Here is a 23584-nt window from a genome sequence, read left to right as displayed (position 1 = left end):
TTAGCCAGGAAGGACCTAAAGGGAGAGTTAAGAAGAGCGAGGAGAGGACACGAAAAGTCGTTGGCGGATAGGATCAAGGAAAACCCTAAAGCTTTCTATAGGTATATCAGGAACAAAAGAATGACGAGAGTATGATTAGGGCCAATCAAGGATAGTAGTGGAAAGTTGTGTGTGGAATCAGAGGAGATAGGGGAAGCATTAAATGGATATTTTTCGTCAGTGTTTACACTGGAGAAAGACAATGTTGTCGAGGGAGAACACTCTGGTTCAGTCGACCAGGCTAGATGGAATTGAGGTTCAAAAGGAGGAGGTGTGAGCAATTTTAGAAAATGTCAAAATAGATAAGTCCCCTGGGCCAGATGGGATTTATCCTAGGATTCTCTGGGAAGCCAGGGAGGAGATTGCAGAGCCTTTGTCCTTGATCTTTATGTCGTCTTTGTCGACAGGAATAGTGCCGGAAGACTGGAGGATGCCAAATGTTGTCCCCTTGTTCAAGAAGGGGAGTAGAGACAACCCTGGTAATTATAGACCTGTGAGCCTTACTTCGGTTGTGGGTAAAATGTTGGAAAAGGTTATAAGAGATAGGGTTTATAATCATCTTGAAAAGAACAAGTTGATTAGCGATACTCAACACGGTTTTGTGAAGGGTAGGCCATGTCTCACAAACCTTATTGAGTTTTTTGAGTGGTGACCAAACAGGTGGATCAGGGTAAAGCTGTTGATGTGGTGTATATGGATTTCAGTAAGGCGTTTGATAAGGTTCCCCACGGTAGGCTATTGCAGAAAATAAGGAAGTATGGAATTGAAGGTGATTTAGCGGTTTGGATCAGTAATTGGCTAGCTGAAAGAAGACAGAGGGTGGTGGTTGATGGCAAATGTTCATCCTAGAGTTCAGTTACTAGTGGTGTACCACAAGGATCTGTTTTGGGGCCACTGCTGTTTGTCATTTTTATAAATGACTGGAAGAGGGTGTAGAAGGATGGGTTAGTAAATTTGCAGATGACACGAAGGTCAGTGGAGTTGTGGATAGTGCTGAAGGATGTTATAGGTTACAGAGGGACATAGATAAGATGCAGAGCTGGGCTGAGAGGTGGCAGATGGAGTTTAATGCGGAAAAGTGTGAGGTGGTTCACTTTGGAAGGGGTAACAGGAATGCAGAGTACTGGGCTAATGGCAAGATTCTTGGTAGTGTAGATGAACAGAGGGATCTCGGCATCCAGGTACATAAATCCCTGAAAGTTGCCACCCAGGTTAATAGGGCTGTTAAGAAGGCATATGGTGTGCTAGCCTTTATAAGCAGGGGGATTGAGTTTCGGAACCACAAGGTCATGCTGCAGCTGTACATAACTCCGGTGCGGCCGCACCTGGAGTACTGCGTGCAGTTCTGGTCACCACATTATAGGAAGGATGTGGAAGCTTTGGAAAGGGTTCAGAGGAGATTTACTAGGATGTTGCCTGGTATGGAGGGAAGGTCTTACGAGGAAAGGCTCAGGGACTTGAGGTTGTTTTCGTTAGAGAGGAGAAGGCTGAGAGGTGACTTAATAGAGACATATAAGATAGTCAGAGGGTTAGATAGGGTGGACAGTGAGAGTCTTTTTCCTCGGATGGTGATGACCAACACGAGGGGACATAGCTTTAAATTGAGGGGTGATAGATATAGGACAGATGACAGAGGCAGTTTCTTTACTCAGAGAGTAGTAGTGATGTGGAACGCCCTGCCTGCAACAGTAGTAGACTCGCCAACTTTAAGGGCATTTAAGTGGTCACTGGTTAGACATATGGATGAAAATGGAATAGTGTAGGTCAGATAGGCTTCAGATGGTTTCACAGGTCGGCGCAACATCGAGGGCCGAAGGGCCCGTACTGCGCTGTAGTGTTCTATGTTCTATGAATGTAATGCGACATGAATCCCTGGTCCCGGTTGAGGCCGTACTATTGTGTGCGGAACTTGGTTATAAGTTTCTGCTCGGCGATTCTGCGTTGTCGTGCGTCCTGAAGGCGGCCTTGGAGAACGCTTACTCGGAGATCAGAGGCTGAATGCCCTTGACTGCTGAAGTGTTCAAAGAACAAAGAAAAGTACAGCACAGGAACAGGCCCTTCGGCCCACCAAGCCCATGCCGACCATGCTGCTCAACTAAACCATAATCTTCTACACTTCCTGGGTCCGTATCCCTCTATTCCCATCCTATTCATGGATTTGTCAAGATGCCCCTCAAACATCACTATCATCAAGCAGAGGGCAGCAGATCAGAGCTACTGATCAGCTGTTCTGGGGAAATTTGCATACGTGCAGTGCGGTCAGCCTAAGTTGAAGGTGAATCTGCGAAGGGGACCCGAGGAGTTTGAGTGAAGGCAATCATCCAGCAGAGGGCAGCAGAGCAGAGCTACCGATCAGCTGTTCTGGGGAAATTTGCATACGTGCAGTGCGGTCAGCCTAAGTTGAAGGTGGTTTGTGGAGAGGCTGTTGGCAAGTGACAGTTAAACCTGAAACACTTCGTGAGTGTTTCCCACCCTACCTCCTCCTCTAACCAACCCCCCCACCCCACGGTGGTTGGGAAGCGGGAGCAGGGGCCTGTCGTGAAGGTGAGTGAGTGCCTTTAAATTTGCTTACCTTTGAGCGGGAGCAGGGTTTGAGGTAATATCAGGTAAGCTCTTCCTTTCTTTTTCTTTTTCTTGTTATTTTTAAATCTAGAGGTGATGTCAGGGAAGGCAGTACAATGCTCCTCCTGCAGAATGTTTGAGGTGAGGGACGCCATTAGTGTCCCTGCTGATTTCATCTGTGGGAAGTGCACCCAACTCCAGCTCCTCAAAAACCGTGTTAGGGACCTGGAGCTTGAGCTGGATGAACTTCGGATCATTCGGGAGGCAGAGGGGGTCATAGATAGGAGCTTCAGGGAAATAGTTACACCAAAGACTGGAGATAGATGGGTAACTGTAAGAGGGACTGGGAAGAAGCAGTCAGTGCAGGGACCCCCTGCGGTCGTTCCCCTGAGTAACAAGTATACCGTTTTGGATACTTGTGGGGGGGACGACTTACCAGGGGTAAGCCATGGGGTACGGGCCTCTGGCACGGAGTCTGTCCCTGTTGCTCAGAAGGGAAGGGGGGAAAGGAGTAGAACATTAGTAATTGGGGACTCAATAGTCAGGGGCACAGATAGGAGATTTTGTGGGAGCGAGAGAGACTCACGTTTGGTATGTTGCCTCCCAGGTGCAAGGGTACGTGATGTCTCGGATCGTGTTTGATCGGATCGGATCGGTCCTTAAGGGGGAGGGGGAGCAGCCCCAAGTCGTAGTCCACATTGGCACTAACGACATAGGTAGGAAAGGGGACAAGGATGTCAGGCAGGCCTTTAGGGAGCTAGGATGGAAGCTCAGAGCGAGAACAAACAGAGTTGTTATCTCTGGGTTGTTGCCCGTGCCACGTGATAGTGAGATGAGGAATAGGGAGAGAGAGCAATTAAACACGTGGCTACAGGGATGGTGCAGGCGGGAGGGATTCAGATTTCTGGATAACTGGGGCTCTTTCTGGGGAAGGTGGGACCTCTATAGACAGGATGGTCTACATCTGAACCTGAGGGGCACCAATATCCTGGGGGGGAGATTTGTTAGTGCTCTTTGGGGGGGTTTAAACTAATTCAGCAGGGGCATGGGAACCTGGATTGTAGTTTTAGGGTACGGGAGATTGAGAGTATAGAGGTCAGGAGCACAGATTTGACTTCGCAGGAGGGTGCCAGTGTTCAGGTAGGTGGTTTGAAGTGTGTCTACTTCAATGCCAGGAGTATACGAAATAAGGTAGGGGAACTGGCAGCATGGGTTGGTACCTGGGACTTAGATGTTGTGGCCATTTCAGAGACATGGATAGAGCAGGGACAGGAATGGTTGTTGCAGGTTCCGGGGTTTAGGTGTTTTAGTAAGTTCAGAGAAGGGGGCAAAAGAGGGGGAGGTGTGGCGCTGCTAGTCAAGGACAGTATTACGGTGGCGGAAAGGATGCTAGATGGGGACTCTTCTTCTGAGGTAGTATGGGCTGAGGTTAGAAACATGAAAGGAGAGGTCACCCTGTTGGGAGTTTTCTATAGGCCACCTAATAGTTCTAGGGATGTAGAGGAAAGGATGGCGAAGATGATTCTGGAAAAGAGCGAAAGTAACAGGGTAGTTGTTATGGGAGACTTTAACTTTCCAAATATTGACTGGAAAAAATATAGTTCGAGTACATTAGATGGGTCATTCTTTGTACAATGTGTGCAGGAGGGTTTCCTGACACAATATGTTGACAGGCCAACAAGAGGTGAGGCCACATTGGATTTGGTTTTGGGTAATGAACCAGGCCAGGTGTTAGATCTGGAGGTAGGTGAGCACTTTGGAAACAGTGACCACAATTCGGTGACCTTTACGTTAGTGATGGAAAGGGATAAGTATACCCCGCAGGGCAAGAGTTATAGCTGGGGGAAGGGCAATTATGATGCCATTAGACATGACTTAGGATGTGTTGGTTGGAGAAGTAGGCTGCAAGGGTTGGGCACACTGGATATGTGGAGCTTGTTCAAGGAACAGCTATTGCATGTTCTTGATAAGTACGTACCAGTCAGGCAGGGAGGAAGGGGTCGAGCGAGGGAACCGTGGTTTACCAAAGAAGTGGAATCTCTTGTTAAGAGGACGAAGGAGGCCTATGTGAAGATGAGGCATGAAGTTTCAGTTGGGGCGCTTGATAGTTACAAGGAAGCGAGGAAGGATCTAAAGAGAGAGCTGAGACGAGCAAGGAGGGGACATGAGAAGTCTTTGGCAGGTAGGATCAAGGAAAACCCAAAAGCTTTCTATAGGTATGTCAGGAATAAAAGAATGACTAGGGTAAGAGTAGGGCCAGTCAAGGACAGTGGTGGGAAGTTGTGTGTGGAGGCTGAGGAGATAAGCGAGATACTAAATGAATACTTTTCGTCAGTATTCACTCAAGAAAAAGATAATATTGTGGAGGAGAATGCTGAGACCCAGGCTATTAGAATAGATGGCATTGAGGTGCGTAGGGAAGAAGTGTTGGCAATTCTGGACAAGGTGAAAATAGATAAGTCCCCGGGGCCGGATGGGATTTATCCTAGGATTCTCTGGGAAGCCAGGGAAGAGATTGCTGAGCCTTTGGCTTTGATTTTTAGGTCATCATTGGCTACAGGAATAGTGCCAGAGGACTGGAGGATAGCAAATGTGGTCCCTTTGTTCAAGAAGGGGAGTAGAGATAACCCCGGTAACTATAGGCCGGTGAGCCTAACGTCTGTGGTGGGTAAAGTCTTGGAGAGGATTATAAAAGATACGATTTATAATCATCTAGATAGGAATAATATGATTAGGGACAGTCAGCATGGTTTTGTGAAGGGTAGGTCATGCCTCACAAACCTTATCGAGTTCTTTGAGAAGGTGACTGAACAGGTAGACGAGGGTAGAGCAGTTGATGTGGTGTATATGGATTTTAGTAAAGCGTTTGATAAGGTTCCCCACGGTCGTCTATTGCAGAAAATACGGAGGCTGGGGATTGAGGGTGATTTAGAGATGTGGATCAGAAATTGGCTAGTTGAAAGAAGACAGAGAGTGGTAGTTGATGGGAAATGTTCAGAATGGAGTTCAGTTACGAGTGGCGTACCACAAGGATCTGTTCTGGGGCCGTTGCTGTTTGTCATTTTTATAAATGACCTAGAGGAGGGCGCAGAAGGATGGGTGAGTAAATTTGCAGACGACACTAAAGTCGGTGGAGTTGTAGACAGTGCGGAAGGATGTTGCAGGTTACAGAGGGACATAGATAAGCTGCAGAGCTGGGCTGAGAGGTGGCAAATGGAGTTTAATGTGGAGAAGTGTGAGGTGATTCACTTTGGAAAGAATAACAGAAATGCGGAATATTTGGCTAATGGTAAAATTCTTGGTAGTGTGGATGAGCAGAGGGATCTCGGTGTCCATGTACATAGATCCCTGAAAGTTGCCACCCAGGTTGATAGGGTTGTGAAGAAGGCCTATGGTGTGTTGGCCTTTATTGGTAGAGGGATTGAGTTCCGGAGCCATGAGGTCATGTTGCAGTTGTACAAAACTCTAGTACGGCCGCATTTGGAGTATTGCGTACAGTTCTGGTCGCCTCATTATAGGAAGGACGTGGAAGCTTTGGAACGGGTGCAGAGGAGATTTACCAGGATTTTGCCTGGTATGGAGGGAAAATCTTATGAGGAAAGGCTGATGGACTTGAGGTTGTTTTCGTTAGAGAGAAGAAGGTTAAGAGGTGACTTAATAGAGGCATACAAAATGATCAGAGGGTTAGATAGGGTGGACAGCGAGAGCCTTCTCCCGCGGATGGAGGTGGCTAGCACGAGGGGACATAGCCTTAAATTGAGGGGTAATAGATATAGGACAGAGGTCAGAGGTGGGTTTTTTACGCAAAGAGTGGTGAGGCCGTGGAATGCCCTACCTGCAACAGTAGTGAACATGCCAACATTGAGGGCATTTAAAAATTTATTGGATAAGCACATGGATGATAAGGGCATAGTGTAGGTTAGATGGCCTTTAGATTTTTTCCATGTCGGTGCAACATCGAGGGCCGAAGGGCCTGTACTGCGCTGTATCGTTCTATGTTCTATCCCTGCTTCCACCACCACCTCCAGCAGCGAGTTCCAGGCACCCACTACCCTCTGTGTGTTTAAAAAAAAACTTGCCTCGCACCTTAAACATATGCCCCCTAGTAATTGACCCCTCTACCCTTGGAAGAATTGAACACTATACTAAAAATTTGGCTTAACTAAGGTTCTATACAGCTGCAACATGACTTGCCAATTCTTCTACTCAATGCCCTGGCCAACGAAGGCAAGCATGCCGTATGCCTTCTTGCCTATCTTCTCCACCTGTGTTGCCCCTTTCAGTGACCTGTTCCTCGACTGGAAGGGAACATTCCTGCCTGGTGATTGTTGCGAGATGTCCGTTCATTCGTTGTCGCAGCGTCTGCATGGTCTCGCCAATGTACCATGCTTTGGGACATCTCCACATCGTGCGCCAGTGAGGCTAGAAATAGGAGGACGTTGCAGCTAAATACATAGCTAAACTGGTAGTGTAGGGGGGAGGGTTTCAGATATCTGGACCACTGGGATCTCTTCCGGGGCAGGTGTGACCTGTACAAGAAGGACGGTTTGCATCTAAACTGGAGGGGCATCAATATCCTGGCTGGGAAGTTTGCTGGAGTAACTCGGGAGGTTTTAAACTTGCATGGCAGGGGGGTGGGAACCAGAGTGTTAGCTTAGAAGGTGTAATAACTGAAGGGGAAATAGAGAACAGGGGAAATAGAGAACAACATCACCCTGTCTGCTCAAACACAGTGGTTTGAACTGTATTTGTTTCAAGCCAGAACTTTAGCAGGTAAAGCCGATGAATTTAGAGCCTATATTAGTACTTGGAATTACGATGTTGTAGCTATCGCAGAAACATGGTTAAAGGAAGGGCAGGATTGGCAGCTGAACATTAGAGGATATAGATGCTTCAGGATAGATAGCGGGGAATGTAAAAGGGGTGGGGTGAGTAGCATTACTGGCTACGGAGAATATTATAGCCATACTGCGGGAGGATACCGTGCAGGGCTCATACAATGAGGTAATCTGGGTAGAGCTCAGGAATAGGAAGGGGGCAATCACGACGTTGGACATTTATTACAGGCCCCCCAACTGCCAGCGAGAGACAGAGGAGCAGATGGGTAGAGAGATTCTGGATAGGTGCAAAAGTAACGGGGTTAAAAGCAAACTACTGCGGATGCTGGAATCTGAAACCAAAGAGAAAATGCTTGAAAATCTCAACAGGTCTGACAGCATCTGTAGGAAGAGAAAAGAGTTAACTTTTCGAGTCCAGATGACCCTTTGTCAAAGCTCACAAAGTAACAGGGTTGTTGTGGTAGGGGATTTTAATTTGCCCAATATTGACTGGGACTCACTTAGTGCTGGGGGCTTGGATTGGGCAGATTTTGTAAGGTCCAACTCGGGAAGGGGCAGTACTGGATCTGATATTGGGGACTGAGCCTGGTGGTTGAGGTTTCAGTAGGGGATCATTTTGAGAGTAGTAACCACAGTTCTGTAAATTTTAGGGTACTTTTGGATAGGGATGAGGGTAACTCTCGCGTTAAGGTGTTAACCGGGAAAAGGCAAATTCTGATAGCATTAGACGGGAATGGAAGAATTTGGATTGGGTGTGACTGTTGGAGAGTAAATCAATGTCAGACATGTGGGAGTCTTTAAAGCGACAGTTAATTAGGATTCAGGAAAGTCACGTTCCTGAGAGAACGAAGGATAAGTATGGGAAGTTTAGGGAGCCTTGGATAACGAGGGATATTGTGAACCTTGTCAAAATAAAAAGGAGGCTTTTATACGGTCTAGAAGGGTGGGGTCAGTCAAAACTCGAGGAATATAAAGAAAGTAGGAAGGTACTTAAGTGGGAAATTAGGAGGGCGAGGAGGTGTCCTGAAAATCCTTGGCAAGCAGGATTAAGGTGAATCCCAAAGATTTTTATTCGTATGTAAAAAGCAAAAGGGTGGCCAGAGAAAGGAGTGGACCACTTGAGGACAGTGGGGTTTATGCATGGAGCCAGAGGAAATGGGCGAGGTACTAAATGAGTACTTTGCATCAGTGTTCACCAAAGAAAAGGATTTTGTGGAAGATGATTCTTGGGTAAGGTGTGTGGACAGTTTGTGTCATGTTGCCATCGAAAAGGAGGAGATATTGAGTCTTTTACATGACATTAAGGTTGGTAAATCTCCTGGGCTGGTGGGATTTGCTGCAGAATCCTAAGGGAAGAAATTGCTGGGGCCTTGACTGGCATCTTTGTACCCTCATAGATACATAGAACATACAATGCTGAAGGAGGCCATTCGGCCCATTGAGTCTGCACCGACCCACTCAAGGCCCTCACTTCCACCCTATCCCCAAAACCCAATAACCCCATCTAACCTTTTTTGACACTAAGGGCAATTTAGCATGGCCAATCCACCTAACCTGCACATCTTTGGACTGTGGGAGGAAATCGGAGCACCCAGAGGAAACCCACGCAGACGCGGGGTGGACGTGCAGACTCTGCACAAACAGTGACACAGCAGGGAATCAAACCTGGACCCTGGCGCTGTGAAGCCACAATGCTAGCCATGTGTGCTACCATGCTGCCTCATTGGCTACAGATAAGATCCCAGAGGACTGGAGAATAGCTGATGTGGTGCCGCTGTTTAAGAAAGGTGGCAGGGATAAGCCTCACGTTGGTAGTCGGTAAATTATTGGAGAGATTTCTCAGGGACAGGATTTATACCCATTTGGAAATAAATGGACTTATTTGCTATAGGTAGCATGGTTTTGTGAAGGGGAGGTCGTGCCTTACTTACCTTTGACAAGGTAGCTCATTGCAGACTTGTACAAATAGTGAAGTCACACGAGATTGGAGGTGAGGTGGTAAGATGGATACAGAACTGGCTCAGTCACAGAAGGCAAAGGGTAGCAGTTGAACAGTGTTTTTCTGAATGGAAATGACTAATGGTGTTTGGGGCCTCTGTTGTTTGTAGTATACATAAACAGTTTGGAGGAAAATGTAGCTGGTCTGATTAGGAAGTTTGCGAATGGCACCAAGATTGGTGGCATGGCAGATTGTGTTGAGGATTGTCAGAGGATACAGCAGGTCATGGATAGGTTGGAGACTTGGGCAGAGAAATAGCAAATGGAGTTTAATCCAGACAAATGTGAGTAATGCATTTTGGTAGGTCTAACATAGAGGGGAATTATACTTTAAATGGCAAAACTCTTGGGGATATAGAAAGTCAGAGAGATCTGGGCGTGCAGGTCCACAGATCTTTGAAAGTGGCAACGCAAGTGGACAAGGTTGTCAAGAAAGCATACAGAATGCTTGCCTTCATTGGATGGGGCATTGAGCATAAAAACTGTCAAGTCATGCTGCCGTTGTATAGAACCTTGGTACGGCCATACTTGGAATATTGCACACAATTCTGGTCGTAATACTACCAGAAGGATGTGGAGGCTTTGGTGATGATGCAGAGGTGGTTTATCATGATGTTGCCTGGTCTGGAGGTTGTTAGCTATTCGGAGAGGCTGAAAAACTCTGACTTTTTTCAATAGAAACATGGAGGTTGAGGGGTGACCTGATAAGAGGTCTATAAGATTATGAGGGGCATGGATAGAGTGGATGGGGAGGCACTCTTTCCGAGGGTGGAGGGGTCAGTCACCAGAGGACATCGGTTTATGGTCCGCCGGGCAAAGTTAAGAGGAGATGTGCGAGGCAGGTTTTTTTTACAGAGTGGTGAGTGCTTCGAATGCATTGCCAGGGGAGGTTGTTAAGCAGATACATTAACGGCGTTAAAAAGGCATCTTGACAAACACATAGATAGGATGGGTATGGAGGGATACAGCACAAGTAAGTGGTGAGGGTTTTGGCCAAGGTTGGTATCATGACTAGTACAGGCTTGGAGGGCCGAAGCGCCTGTTCCTGTGCTGTATTGTTCTTTGTTCTTTCCATAATAAACTTGAATTTAACAGAGTTGTGATCGTTGTCTGCAAAATGCTCTCCCACTGATTCTTCAACCACCTACCAAACTTTGTTACCTAAAATTAAGTCCAGGACTGCCCTCTCTCTTGTCGGACCTTCTACCTACTGGCTTAACATGTTCTCCTGGATGCATTTTAAGAATTCCGCTCCCTCTGAATCTTTCACTTTATGACTACCTCTCCTGTGTCCCAGTAGATCAGATCTGAATCAGCAAATGTCTGAAATTAATGAGTTGGGATTTGATGTCCGGACCTTTGTGTTGCTTGTATGGTAGTGTGACAAACACATGACTAAACCCAAATATTTTCGGACAATACATAAGGTGCCAGGTGATGATGAGTGCTCATGATTTTGTTTCCTATAAGAGTCTCACCTTGCTTGATGCCATTCCACATGGGACAGGATCAAACACTCTTTTTCTTCATATGACTGTTGACAGAACTGTCAGCTAGAGAGTTGCAGGCAAGTGCGGGCTTAAACTGCAGCTGTCGCAGAGTATAGTCGGATTATTTCTCCAGCTAAATATGGAAGTGCAACTCAAGTTTGGTGTAAATGATGGGTATCCATCAATCCCAGTCATTTACAGCAGTGTAATCTCGAGGCATGTGTGAATGAGTTATTCAAATCACCTCCAGATCAGGATATGCAGCCTTTTATTTACATACTCATATAACTTTAAATAACATCAAAATCCACTGTTGCCTTCAATCTTATGGTGTTTCTTCAAATTATATTAAGCAGAAGCAGTCACACACAGCTCTATATGATATAATATTGTGAAATGAAATGTTTCTCATGCTCTATTCAATTCATATTCCCAGTGTCAGATACGTACCCAGCAATGCTGCACCCTTGTTATACTGGTCAAACTGCTCTGCATTCTCCAAGTTGGGAAGAACAAAGTGAAAGACTGTACTTGGGACAGCTTTCTATCCTTTAGCTTTCCTCTGCTGTCACCATTCAAAATTCCTAAGCATGTCTTTTAAAATTTTGTTGCAATTGATGCATGAACTGATCGTAAAGTTGCTGCCTGATGTGTGGCTGGTAGTGTTGGTGAGGAGTGTCAACCATTTTTTTTTTAAAATTTAGATTACCCAATTATTTTTTCCAATTAAGGGGCAATTTAGCGTGGCCAATCCACCTACACTGCACATTTTTGGGTTGTGGGGGCGGAACCCACGCAGACACGGGGAGAATGTGCAAACTCCACACGGACAGTGACCCAGAGCCGGGATCGAACCTGGGACCTCAGCGCCGTGAGGCAGTTGTGCTAACCACTAGGCCACCATGCTGCCCCAGGAGTGTCAATCTCCATTTCTCGCTGTAAATATCTTGGGCTTTCTGTTGTTTTGATACAGTGCTTTTGCCTCTTTCAGGTTTTGCCTTTGGCCCGGTTACATCGGCACCGGCTGCCACCACATCAGCTCCTGCAACTCAGGGCTTTTCCTTTGGTGCAAAGGCAGCAGGTTGGTACAGAGCGAGAGCCAGAATGAACCAAATCCTTTGAAACACAAAATAGAAACTAGCATATGATACTGCTCCCTTCAAGAATTAGAATGTTGTTTTGCGCTCAGAACACCTATTCCTTCATCTAAAACATCCATGTTGAGCTTTTCCCACTGCTTTAGCTTTCTAAATGAACTATCCAGAGTTTATGCACATGTGATATAGGAGTGGCAAAATAAAATACCAAGATCCATCTCTTTGACCTTCTACCACCCTGATGTTCGCTATGCGACAATAAGCTGACAAATGGTAATCAATCCCCATAAATGGTAATCAATCCCCATCAGTTTATAAGACACCCAGACATGGTGTCTCTCCTCTGAGGTCGCTACCCTCCTATTCTTTTTTTAATCTCTCCATATAAACTCCCAAACCATATTCATGGCCACTCATGACCTTTCCATCTTAGCCTTCTCAATATTACATTGTGTTAATCAGAGACACCCGGATTGCTTTCTCATCAATTTCCACCGACATCCCCTCTTTCCTGCTTGTCCACTTTGGGAGTACAAAACATTTATACTGCATTTAGTCGTAATTTTCATAGCTTTACCGGTCACTAAGCCGATTTCAATCTGACTCTGTCTCAACACATATGCTGCTGAAACCCTCATTTATCCCTATTGTTACTTCCAGACATGACTATTCCACAACACCCCTCACTGGCTATCTACATTTTGCCCTCAACTTGCGCTTATTAAATCCATGGCCTAAGTCTTGCTCGTTCGTCACCCCGATACCCACTGATGTGTATTGGTTCTGAGTTGGACGACACATAATTTTAATATTCTCATCATTTTAAATTCTCTGAATTCTCAGAGATTCTCTGAATTTTCTGAGACCTCTATATTCTTGCAATTCTGTTCTTTTTGTACATTTCTGATTTTAATCAGTGAAATTCCTGTCTTACACTGTCAAGGACCGAACCTTTGCCTAACCACCTAAAATCCCCCACTCCCAAGCCGCCGCCGCTTCCCCGCCGCCACTCCCTCCCTTCAGGTTTAATCTCTCTGAACAAGCTTTCAGTCATTGACATCTTGTGTGATTCTGTTGCAATATTTCTGTGAGGGACCTTGAGTGTTTTATTATGTTAAAGACACTATGGGCGGCACTGCGCCGAGGACCCGGCCCGATCCCAGCCCTAGGTCACTGTCCGTGTGGAGTTTGCACATTCTCCCCATGTCTACGTGGGTCTCACCCCACAACCCGAAGATGTGCAGGATAGGTGGATTGACCACGCTAAATTGACCCTTAATTGGGAATTTTAAAAAAAAATGTTTAAGACACGATATGAATACCGGTTGGTGTGTTGAAAACCCCAGTGTTGCAGAACTTGGGTCTAAAGCCTCCCTGTTATTTCCAAGCAGTTATAACTAGAACTGAAAGCAGCCCTCTGTCTAGTTTGTCACATTGTTTGATCATAACTTCCTCTGACTTTAGTAAGTCTCCTAATGTGTGTTCATTTGAAAGCTGGATTTGTTTCTGTGAAATTAGCATCCAGCTGCGACCACTGTCAGAGCGGTGTTATACATCCACCAGTTTATTAATTGCCCATATAACTGCAATAAATGTAAAGAAAAGGATCTGTCAGAGGTGCTCTTCCCTCTTTCCCACTTGCCATTCGAGTTCAGTGCGATAGCATAATGTAAAAGGTGGCCTGAATGCTGATGCTGAGTATATACCTCTGGCCCTAGAATTTTGTCATTGCTGATTTATTTTGTGTCCAGCTCCACATTCCTGCAGAAAGTCCCTCGTGTTTCCTGGCTATTTTTATGTCTAATTGCACCTGCTAAAATGTGATTAGGTGATGCTCTCTGTGGCTAATATTTGATACTTTGCAGGTGATTTTAATTCCATTCGATTCTGGGAGCCAGTCATTTGGCTGAATCTGTCACTGCCCTTATGCCAAGATCTCGGGCTGGCTTGTGTATGCCCTCTGTTTAGCATTTGTGCTATAAGTCTGGAACTGTTGTCTTCCAGGTGCTAGTTTACATGACTTGGCATGCTGCAGAGTTTTTTCATCAATTTTTATAGTGATTTCTGTTAAGTTGTTATGTAAATCCTGACAAGGCTGATAGATAATCTCCCGAGCAGTCTGTGAGCCTTAAATAACCCTTAACTGCAGAACAGCTGAACTCTGATTGTTATTGTGGGAGAAATTCTCTTAAAAAAGATGAGAACTAATACATTCTTTGACCTGCAGCGGCTCCGACTGCCACACCTGCAGCTGGACCAACTCTGTTTGCCTCGATGGTGAGCTCAGTGCCTCCTGCGACTTCAGTGACAACTAGCTTCTCACGTAAGTCATAAACAAACTCTTGAAGCATTGGAACGTCTGAGCAGCCATGAAATAATTCAACACATCAAAATACATATTCCCAGTGTCTGGATATGGCATATTGTTTCACATTAGCAATGTCTGTTCAGTATCTTAAGTCCCAACCCCACAAGTTCATAGAATCATAGAATTTACAGTGCAGCAGGAGGCCATTCAGCCATCAGATCTGCAATGGGCCTTGGAAGGAGCACCCTATTAAGCCCATTCCTCTACCCTACACCAATAAGTCCACCTAACGCTTTGGATACTTAAGGGGCAATTTAGCATGAGAGCCGCGTGGCCGGAAGGCTGAGAGGAAGACCAACAGGGCGATTCGCCAGCGGTCAGGTTTCGGTCCTTCTGACCCTGACTAACCCAGTGCCCCTTGGCTACTGATCCGGGTGCAGACGTTAGGCCTCACCCCACCATACCCAGCAACACCCTCAGCCCGGTGACATTTCACCATCGGATGCCGGGCCCAGCGGCACTTCTGTGCGGGCCCCTCTGGATGGCGGAAGTGAGGTGCACGACCTCGAACTAGAGGGCGTTCTGTCCAGGATAAGGACTTGAAATTGCAAAATGGTCCTTCCAATTCAATGACCAGAAATACTGATTTTCAGGTATTTACCAGTGCTAAAACACATACAGGCAAGTGGACAGTTTGCAAAGACCATCCAAAACCTGCTGAGGACTGGATTGAGACAGTTTGTTGATTGTGCAAAAGAGTTGAAGGATTAGAACGAATTATGAACCAGTTCCCCTTGCAGTTAATTTAGCTCTCATGCTAAATTGCCCCTTAAGTATTGGACCATGGACTTAAATGAAATATTCTTTGCTGAGTTAAAGACTGGGAATAAGAAGAAAAAGAAACATGGAAGCAGTCATATTACATTTTACTTAATTTGGGAGACGAGATTGAAATCCTGTGAAGTAGCCCATCATTCAAACTGAGTCGGAGCACCTTTGAGAAAGTTCTGAGGTGAAACCTTCAACGATGGAGATCAAAGTTCCTCAAGTGACGAACAGTTTCAATGGGATTGGTTGACTGTGTTACTGAGCTCCTGGTTGATTGTTGAGAAATTTATGGATTCAGCCTGGTCTCAGCTGTCATTATTGTGTGTTGTGGTGTTTCTGACCACAGTTGGCTTGTTAATTAACATGTACCTCATTCTTATCCTGGATGTTACAGTATGAGACGGACACTGTAAATTGTTTTAACTTTCCACCTTTTATGGTGAAGATTATTTTCATTTGTTCAAAACCAGTGAAATCTGGATAGTTTTCTTCACTGAGCAAGTGTCTTAATTTCAAATTGGATCATACCAAAACTCGAAGGACAGGTCAAGTTCCTCAAATTGCTTGAAGTGTCGTTTATTAAAATAATTTTGTTTGTATTTAGTGGCTAGCAGTGCTGCTCCTGTCGCTGCTGTTCCTGCTACGTCTACAACGTCTGCTCCATTTGGATTTAAACCAACGAGTGCAACCGTACCTGTCACCACAGCTACACCCTTGGGTATGTAACGATGCTTTTGAGAAACATAAATTTCAGTCATTGCATAATGATTACAGTGCAGTTCTTGTAAAGTTCAGAGGCCTGTGTTAATATGACACTCCATGGCTGGTCTTAATTGAGCGCAATAGGAGTATTGTGGTAACTTGCCACAACCCATGACATACACACTGTTATGCATGCAATTAACCTTTATTCTACATGCTTGTTCCTAATTGCCCCTTGGTGATGGATCTGCTGCGGCCCATGTACTGCAGATGCACTCACTTGCTAGAAAGTGAGTTCGAGGATTTTGACTCAACGACAGTGATGGGGCAGCGATACAGTTCCAGGTCAGGATGGTATGTGACTTGGAGGGGAGCATGCAGGTAGAAGTGTTCCCATGTGTTTGCTGCTGTTGTGCTTCTCGATTCTAAGCCTTTGTGACTGCAATACATCTTAATGTAAATGGGCACACCTTTGTCACAGTGGAGGGAGTGATTATTGATAGCGGTTGATGGAATGTCAGTAAAGAGGTATTTTGTCCTGGATAGTGTCAAACATCTTGCATGTTATTGGAGCTGCACTCATCCAGGCAAATGGAGAGTATTCCAACACACTCCTGACTTGTGCCTTGTAGATTGTGGATCCATAAAGCGAATCCGCCTGCTCAATGATCTGTTACTGCATCTTCAAATACACCTGGGGAGAGATTAGTATGGTTGTGTAGAGCAAACAGAGATGCAGCAATTTGGGGACAGGATTTGAGGGTCAGGAGGTGGGTTTCTCGCGCTAAATTCCAGCTTCAGACCGTCTCTGTTAGGCATACTATTTATATGGCTAGTCCAGTTCAGTTTCTGGTCAGTTGATAGTGGGGATTTAGTGATGGTAATGCCATTGAATGTCATGGGGCAATGGTTAGATCCCCTCTTGTTGGAGATGGTGATTGCCTGGTGTGATGTGAATGTTCCTCGCCAGTTATCAGCCTAAATCTGAATGTTGTCCACATCTTGCTGCATATGAGCACGAACTCCTTCTGTGTCCAAGGAGTCGTGAACATGCCCACTTTTGATCTTATCATGGCTGTGCACAAGACGATTGTGCAACTGGTCACTTAATGTCACTCTTGATGGTGGGTACAGAGAGTGATGAACACAAGCTTTGTCCCATTGTGGCCTTTCCAAAAGGTGTGCGAGCCAAGGAAGCCATTGTTGCATCTCTGTTTGCTCTACAGAACCATACTAATCTCTCTCCAGGTTTATTTGAAGATGCAGTTACGGATCGTTGAGCAGACGGATTCACTTTATGGATCCAGCAACTATTACTTACAGGGGCAGCTGCGATTCTGGAAAAATTCACCAGCTGTTGGTCACAGGCTGCTCTATTCATTTTACATATTTCCTTAAAGTCGTATCACAACATCCCCTTTGTTCCAAGCTAAGTTTACATACATGAAGAGTAAAACTACATGCATGCAAGGGTGATTCTGAGATTCATTTACAGAAAACATAGATCTCTGTTTATGAGTTTGAGTCTTTGTGACTGTCAAAGACAGGAGGTGTTCAATTTTAACTGCCCTGATTTTCCTGCTCTCTACTCATTCTTAAACATAGAATCATAGAATTTACAGTGTAGAAGAAGGCTATTTGGCCCATCGAGTCTGCACCAGCCCTGGAAAGAGCATCCCACTTAAGCCCACACCTCCATCCACACCACCCAGTAACCCCACCCAACATTTTTGGACACGAAGGGCAATTTAGCATGGGAAAACCACCCAATCTGCACATCTTTGGACTGTGGGAGGAAACCAGAGCATTAAACATAGAACCATAGAATTCCTACATAGAATCATAGAACATACAGTGCAGAAGGAGGCCTTTCAGCCCATCGAGTCAGCACCGACCCACTGAAAGACCACCCTACAGAATCCCAATCCCCCACCCTATCCCCGTAACCACACCTAGAGGCACTTTAGCATGTCCAATCCACCTAACCACATAATTGGACTGTGGGAGCAAACTGGAGCACCCACGCAGTCGAGCGAAAAATGTGCATACTCCACGCAGTCACCGAGATAGGAATGGAAAGGTGTTTCCTTTTATTTCCTCGTTTTATAAATGGTAGCATATTTGTCTTCAAGTATAGGATTCCGATGGTAACAAAAGCCTCTTAACAATCCACACATTGTACCACGTTCACAATGTTGAAAGCCTGTTCACTTTCCAGTTGAAGATTGTTCCACCCCAAATCTTCATATTCTGGCACGAACCTCGTGCACATACTTGCATTTATGCGGATGTCTGGCACAATCCCTTTTGTTGCTGCCTAAATGCTGGACATGAAAATGAAATGAAAATCGCTTATTGTCACAAGTAGGCTTCAATGAAGTTACTGTGAAAAGCCCCTAGTCGCCACATTCCGGCGCCTATTCGGGGAGGCTGGTACGGGAATTGAACCCATGCTGCTGCCCTGCCTTGGTCTGCTTTCAAAGCCAGCGATTTAGCCCAGTATACTAAACCATGCTTTTTGTTTTGTTGTATCTTATTGTAACTTTGGCTGCACACCCAAAACCAGATTTCCTTCAGAGTGTTACACTGGGCAAGTGCACGTTCAGTTCCAGCCCCACTTGTCCCTAAGTCAAAACACAAGTGAATTAACCAATAATTCTTTGAAAAATACTCAAAGTCTTTGATACTTGGCTGCCTAATAATTACAGTCACCAGGTTTGTAAGTTGAAACACAATTATTGTTTATTTATAACAGGAATAAGGATGGAATACGCAGCAGATAGTTGGTTAAATATTAATTAAGTACCTATCTCCAACTTTAACTTGCCTCCCCACCCTTTATGCACACAGGATAGACAAAGACAAAGGGGTGGAAAAGGGGAGAAACGCAAGTGAAAGAGAAAAGAGCCTTTGCTTCAGGTGATGGTTCCTTGCATACTTTCTTCACAATAAGTTTGTAAATCACAGCCTGCATTGGTTTTCCTGCAGATTTTAAAAGCATCGCACTCGCACCTTTCCTGGAGAGGCAGAGACTTTGTTTCCTCAAACTTCGCTTTCAGTTCATGGCCTGCCTTCAGGCCCTGTTTCATCAAATGCAGTGCTCACAGGCAGCAAGCTTTCCTGAGAAAGATAATTGATAGACCAGCTTTTCTGGGGAAAGTTAGCCAATTGAACTTTGTCTGCACAGCCTGTAGTGGTTCTCCTGTGAATAGATTAATCCAGACTTTCTGCCAGTTCAGAAACTCAGCCTTTCTGGAGAAAAACAGAGAGAGAGAGGATCTCATCTCTAAGCTGCCAGGAGTCGAACTGAAACCAAACTGAAAACCCCGTGAGTCTAAGAACATTCCAGTGTGATCAGATCCAATCGCCACCTATTACCAAGTAGAGCACAGCCTTTTGGGCCAAATCCTTGAGTCCCAGCTAATCTTTATCATTGGTGCCGGTCGGTCCACAGCTTCAGTTTGAACCAGCACAGTGATCTCCCCTTGGAGAAATCTTCTACTTGAATTAAAGGTACAGGCCACTTGTCTAAAAGGCACATTTCTATCATCATGAATCAAAAATGTAACGGCAAAAATAAAAGAAAGGGGAAATAATGGAATAAAGAGGGAACAAAGCGGAATGGTCCTTAGAGTGGGCAAGCCTGATTGTTCTTTTGCATCATTTATCTTGCAAAGATCTTGGAAGACTGGACAGCTTTGCAGTAGGTACAGTAAACTACACTCCCCACATACCTTGCTTCCTTTCTGCATCCTGGATACTGCGCCAATACTGGTAGCTGTACCTAATGCTTGCAGTTCGTGTTGTCCACCAACAGCTTCGTATTTTCTGCTGTCTTTTAGCAGTGTGTCAATATTGTGACCTTTTTCTCTAAAAGCTTTTTTTATTGGATGGCTTTGATCACAGAAGCACCACAATCCATCCAGACAATTGAGCTTCCAATACAATCACAGTCCTTGCCCTTAGGCAAGGCACCTGCTGGCAAGCTGATCAATTGATTCTCGTGGCTGCTGTCTATAAAACATCAACTCCAACTCCAATCAGTGAATCCTGAAGTTAACCTTTACACAAAGCTGATTCTCCAGTACCATAGAATCCCTACAGTACAGAAGGAGGCCATTCGGCCCATTGAGTCTGCGCCGACCCTCTGAAAGAGCAACCTACCTAGGCCCACTCCCCCGCCCTATCCTTGTAATCCTATAACCTCACCTAATTTAAGGGCAACTGAGTATAGACAATTCACCTGAACTGCACAGCTTTACACCGTGGGAAGGAACGGAGCACCCGGAGAAAATGCATGCAGACCCGGGGAGAACGTACAAACTCCACACAGTCACTCGAGGTTGGAATTGGACCCAGGTCCCTGGCGCTTTGAGGCTGCAGTCGTAACCATTGTGTCACCGTGCTACCCCTATTCATGTTTCATAGTTTAACAGGCCAAGCTCCTTCATGTCCTCCTCCGACAGATGCTGTGGGATGCTCTGTTTTCTTTTGTCGGCACTTGTTTAGTCTTTCAACTGGGTCACCTCGGTTATACCCTATGGCATCTAAAATGGAGGTGTGCATTTCCTCTAGTGTGCCTCCTCCAACGTTCTGTGGGTCGGGGAGGGCTGCTACTACAGACTGGTCTAAGCTCAGAACCGTGAGCTTAACCTGCTCTCTCTCGTCCAGACCGTACATGGTTGCCTGCTGTTTCACTTTCGTGAAAAATTGGTGGGGGTCTGCGGTGGGGAGAAACAGAGTGATTTTCTCACACGCGTCCCTGAGTTGGGTTACAGTTAAGGGGGTGGTGTAGGTGATATCGGGTGCGCCTTCTGTGGTCGCTTTCCTTTGGGTGGTGACTGGATTCATGGGTGCGGTAGTTATTTGATCTGTGGGGGGGTTGGGGTGCTTTTCTTTTCTGCTGCGCTGCTGGCGCACATGTTCCTTGAACATAGCGCTGCGCTGTCTCACTTAATTCCTGCCTGTCTGGGGCATTCTCCTCATCTAGCTGTGTTCCAAAAGTACTTTGGAACGCATTCTGCACTGAAAGCAGAGATTGCAGCTCCGCAATCTGCTTCCTACACTTGGCATGATCCACTGTGCTTTGTCTTTGTTCTGTGGTGGCAGCATGGAGTGCTCTTAAAGCTGCCTTTAGGTCAGAGCATTGCCTCTGCAGTGCCTCTACCTGCTTTTCTGATTCTTCTCTTATCAGGACGGCACGTTGCACGTCCTGACAGGCTTTTTCATACTGGGTCTGGGAACTGCTCAGATGGGCTAGACATGACTGATGTGCCCTCTTGGCATCATCCACCTCGCTACCCTTCTCTGCCAGCTTCCCTCTAAGTTCCATATTCTCCTTCTCGATGTCCCTGACATCCACTTTGCTCATCCTATTTCGTTCTTCTAATTCTGCCCGGAGCGTCTGAACGACCTCCTCAGTGCCTCGCAACTGTGCCAAACAGGACATGATTGCCATCGGCTTGTGTGATTTACTAAGGTTTTTCTTATGAATTTGAGAGAGGTTCTCCCACCAAGTATTTCCTATACTTCCGGGACCTGTCTCCTCATTCATACAGAACTCTTTCCAAAGGGGCCATCCCTTTCCTTGCAGATACTTGCGGAGTTCCAGCTCCCACACGGGACACTGACCTACTCGGCTACTGCTGGTCGCTGCGACCACAAACCGTTCTGGGTTCATGAGGCGTTCCATTGCCTGCATTAACATTTTATCTTTCTTACTTAAATTTGGAACAGGGGGTGTTGAGGTAATGTTTTACAAGACGGGTAAGGCTTACGCTATGTTCCACTCACAAAACTCCCGACAGTTCATCGCAACAAAAAGCTCTCGGGTTTACCTTACAACCCTGTTAGTACGCATGCACAAAACACACTTCCGAATTATCTTTATTCGTTTGAACACCTTGATTACTTGTGATTTTTCCTTTTCTTTACTCAGATTTCTAATTCAAATTTCTGGGTCCTCGACGGAGTGGGGGTGCCACTTGTAACCGCGTCCCGTCAGGATGTCGCCACTAAATGTTGCTCGTTTTACTGGAGTGTATTAACACACCTCCGTTTAAAGGCCGTGTGCTTAACACTGCTATGGCTCTGTGTATGTAATTATGCTCCGGAGTCGCCAGGTGCCGTATTGAGACACCATCACAAGTATATCAAGGTCAGGTTCAAAGTAATAAATCTGTACACCGATTAGTAAGTCCAAACGATTGATATTTATTATAACAAATATAATAAATACACGTGCATACGCTAAAGAGACTAACTTACTTCTAATACTAAACAACTAAAATACTTATCTAGACAGGAACAGGCAAGTTCAGGGGACAAGGCCTTCGTCCCGTTCTTGGTCTGCAACTCTCAGGTACTCAAAGTTGTCAGGATCTAGCAAGGTCTGGATCACGTAGCGATCGTTGTATTGGCACTTACAGTTCGATGGCTGATGGCTCAACGGCTGGTGATGGAACAGGAGTCAGGATGCGATGTAGCAGCAAAGCAGAGCCGGAGCAACAGACCGAACCATGTGCGGGGTCTATTCTTATAGGTCCTAGAAGTCCGTGCACCCTTGGGGCGGGTCTTTTACCTGCCATGTATCGATTGGGCCTTTCCCAATCGATATCTTATAAACCCCCCAATCTGAGGGTCGTTCCTCGATGGGTGGGGCGGTCCCTACGGTTCTTTGTGTTGGTTACTGTGGTGCCGTTCTGTCTGGGCGTCCACGCAAAAGTATCCATTGATACTTAAATGTTTCTATTGTGCGGGGTCTGGATCTGGATCACCTCATTACTATAGAACATAGAACGATACAGCGCAGTACAGGCCCTTCGGCCCTCGATGTTGCACCGTCATGGAAAAAAACCGAAGGCCATCTAACCTACACTATGCCCTTATCATCCATATGCTTATCCAATAAATTTTTAAATGCCCTCAATGTTGGCGAGTTCACTACTGTTGCAGGTAGGGCATTCCACGGCCTCACCACTCTTTGCGTAAAAAACCCACCTCTGATCTCTGTCCTATATCTATTACCCTTCAATTTAAGGATATGTCCCCTCGTGCTAGCCACCTCCATCCGCGGGAGAAGGCTCTCGCTGTCCACCCTATCTAACCCTCTGATCATTTTGTATGCCTCTATTCAGTCACCTCTTAACCTTCTTCTCTCTAACGAAAACAACCTCAAGCCCATCAGCCTTTCCTCATAAGATTTTCCCTCCATACCAGGCAACATCCTGGTAAATCTCCTCTGCACCCGTTCCAAAGCTTCCACGTCCTTCCTATAATGAGGCGACCAGAACTGTACGCAATACTCCAAATGCGGCCGTACTAGAGTTTTGTACAACTGCAACATGACCTCATGGCTCCGGAACTCAATCCCTCTACCAATAAAGGTCAACACACCATAGGCCTTCTTCACAACCCTATCAACTTGGGTGGCAACTTTCAGGGATATATGTACATGGACACCGAGATCCCTCTGCTCATCCACACTACCAAGAATTTTACCATTAGCCAAATATTCCACATTCCTGTTATTCTTTCCAAAGTGAATCACCTCTCACTTCTCCACATTAAACTCCATTTGCCACCTCTCAGCCCAGCTCTGCAGCTTATCTATGTCCCTCTGTAACCTGCAACATCCTTCCGCACTGTCTACAACTCCACCGACTTTAGTGTCGTCTGCAAATTTACTCACCCATCCTTCTGCGCCCTCCTCTAGGTCATTTA

General features: G+C 45.7%; 1 protein-coding gene across 2 annotated transcripts in view; it reads left to right on the top strand.

Annotated features, from left to right (window-relative positions):
- nup62l (nucleoporin 62 like) overlaps positions 1 to 23584 on the top strand; it is a 93849-nt gene that overhangs the window by 25104 nt on the left and 45161 nt on the right. The window contains exons 4-6 of one of the 2 annotated variants that reach the window (XM_038774583.1): positions 11919 to 12008; positions 14252 to 14347; positions 15765 to 15878. In XM_038774583.1, coding sequence (XP_038630511.1) covers positions 11919 to 12008; positions 14252 to 14347; positions 15765 to 15878 — 300 coding nt within the window. The remainder of the gene's footprint in view (positions 1 to 11918; positions 12009 to 14251; positions 14348 to 15764; positions 15879 to 23584) is intronic. The other variant, XM_038774584.1, reaches the window with a different exon arrangement.

Source organism: Scyliorhinus canicula, chromosome 17, assembly GCF_902713615.1.
Source record: "Scyliorhinus canicula chromosome 17, sScyCan1.1, whole genome shotgun sequence".
NCBI lineage: Eukaryota > Metazoa > Chordata > Chondrichthyes > Carcharhiniformes > Scyliorhinidae > Scyliorhinus > Scyliorhinus canicula.
Note: the sequence above shows the minus strand (reverse complement) of the source record. Positions and strands in the feature narration are given on the sequence as shown.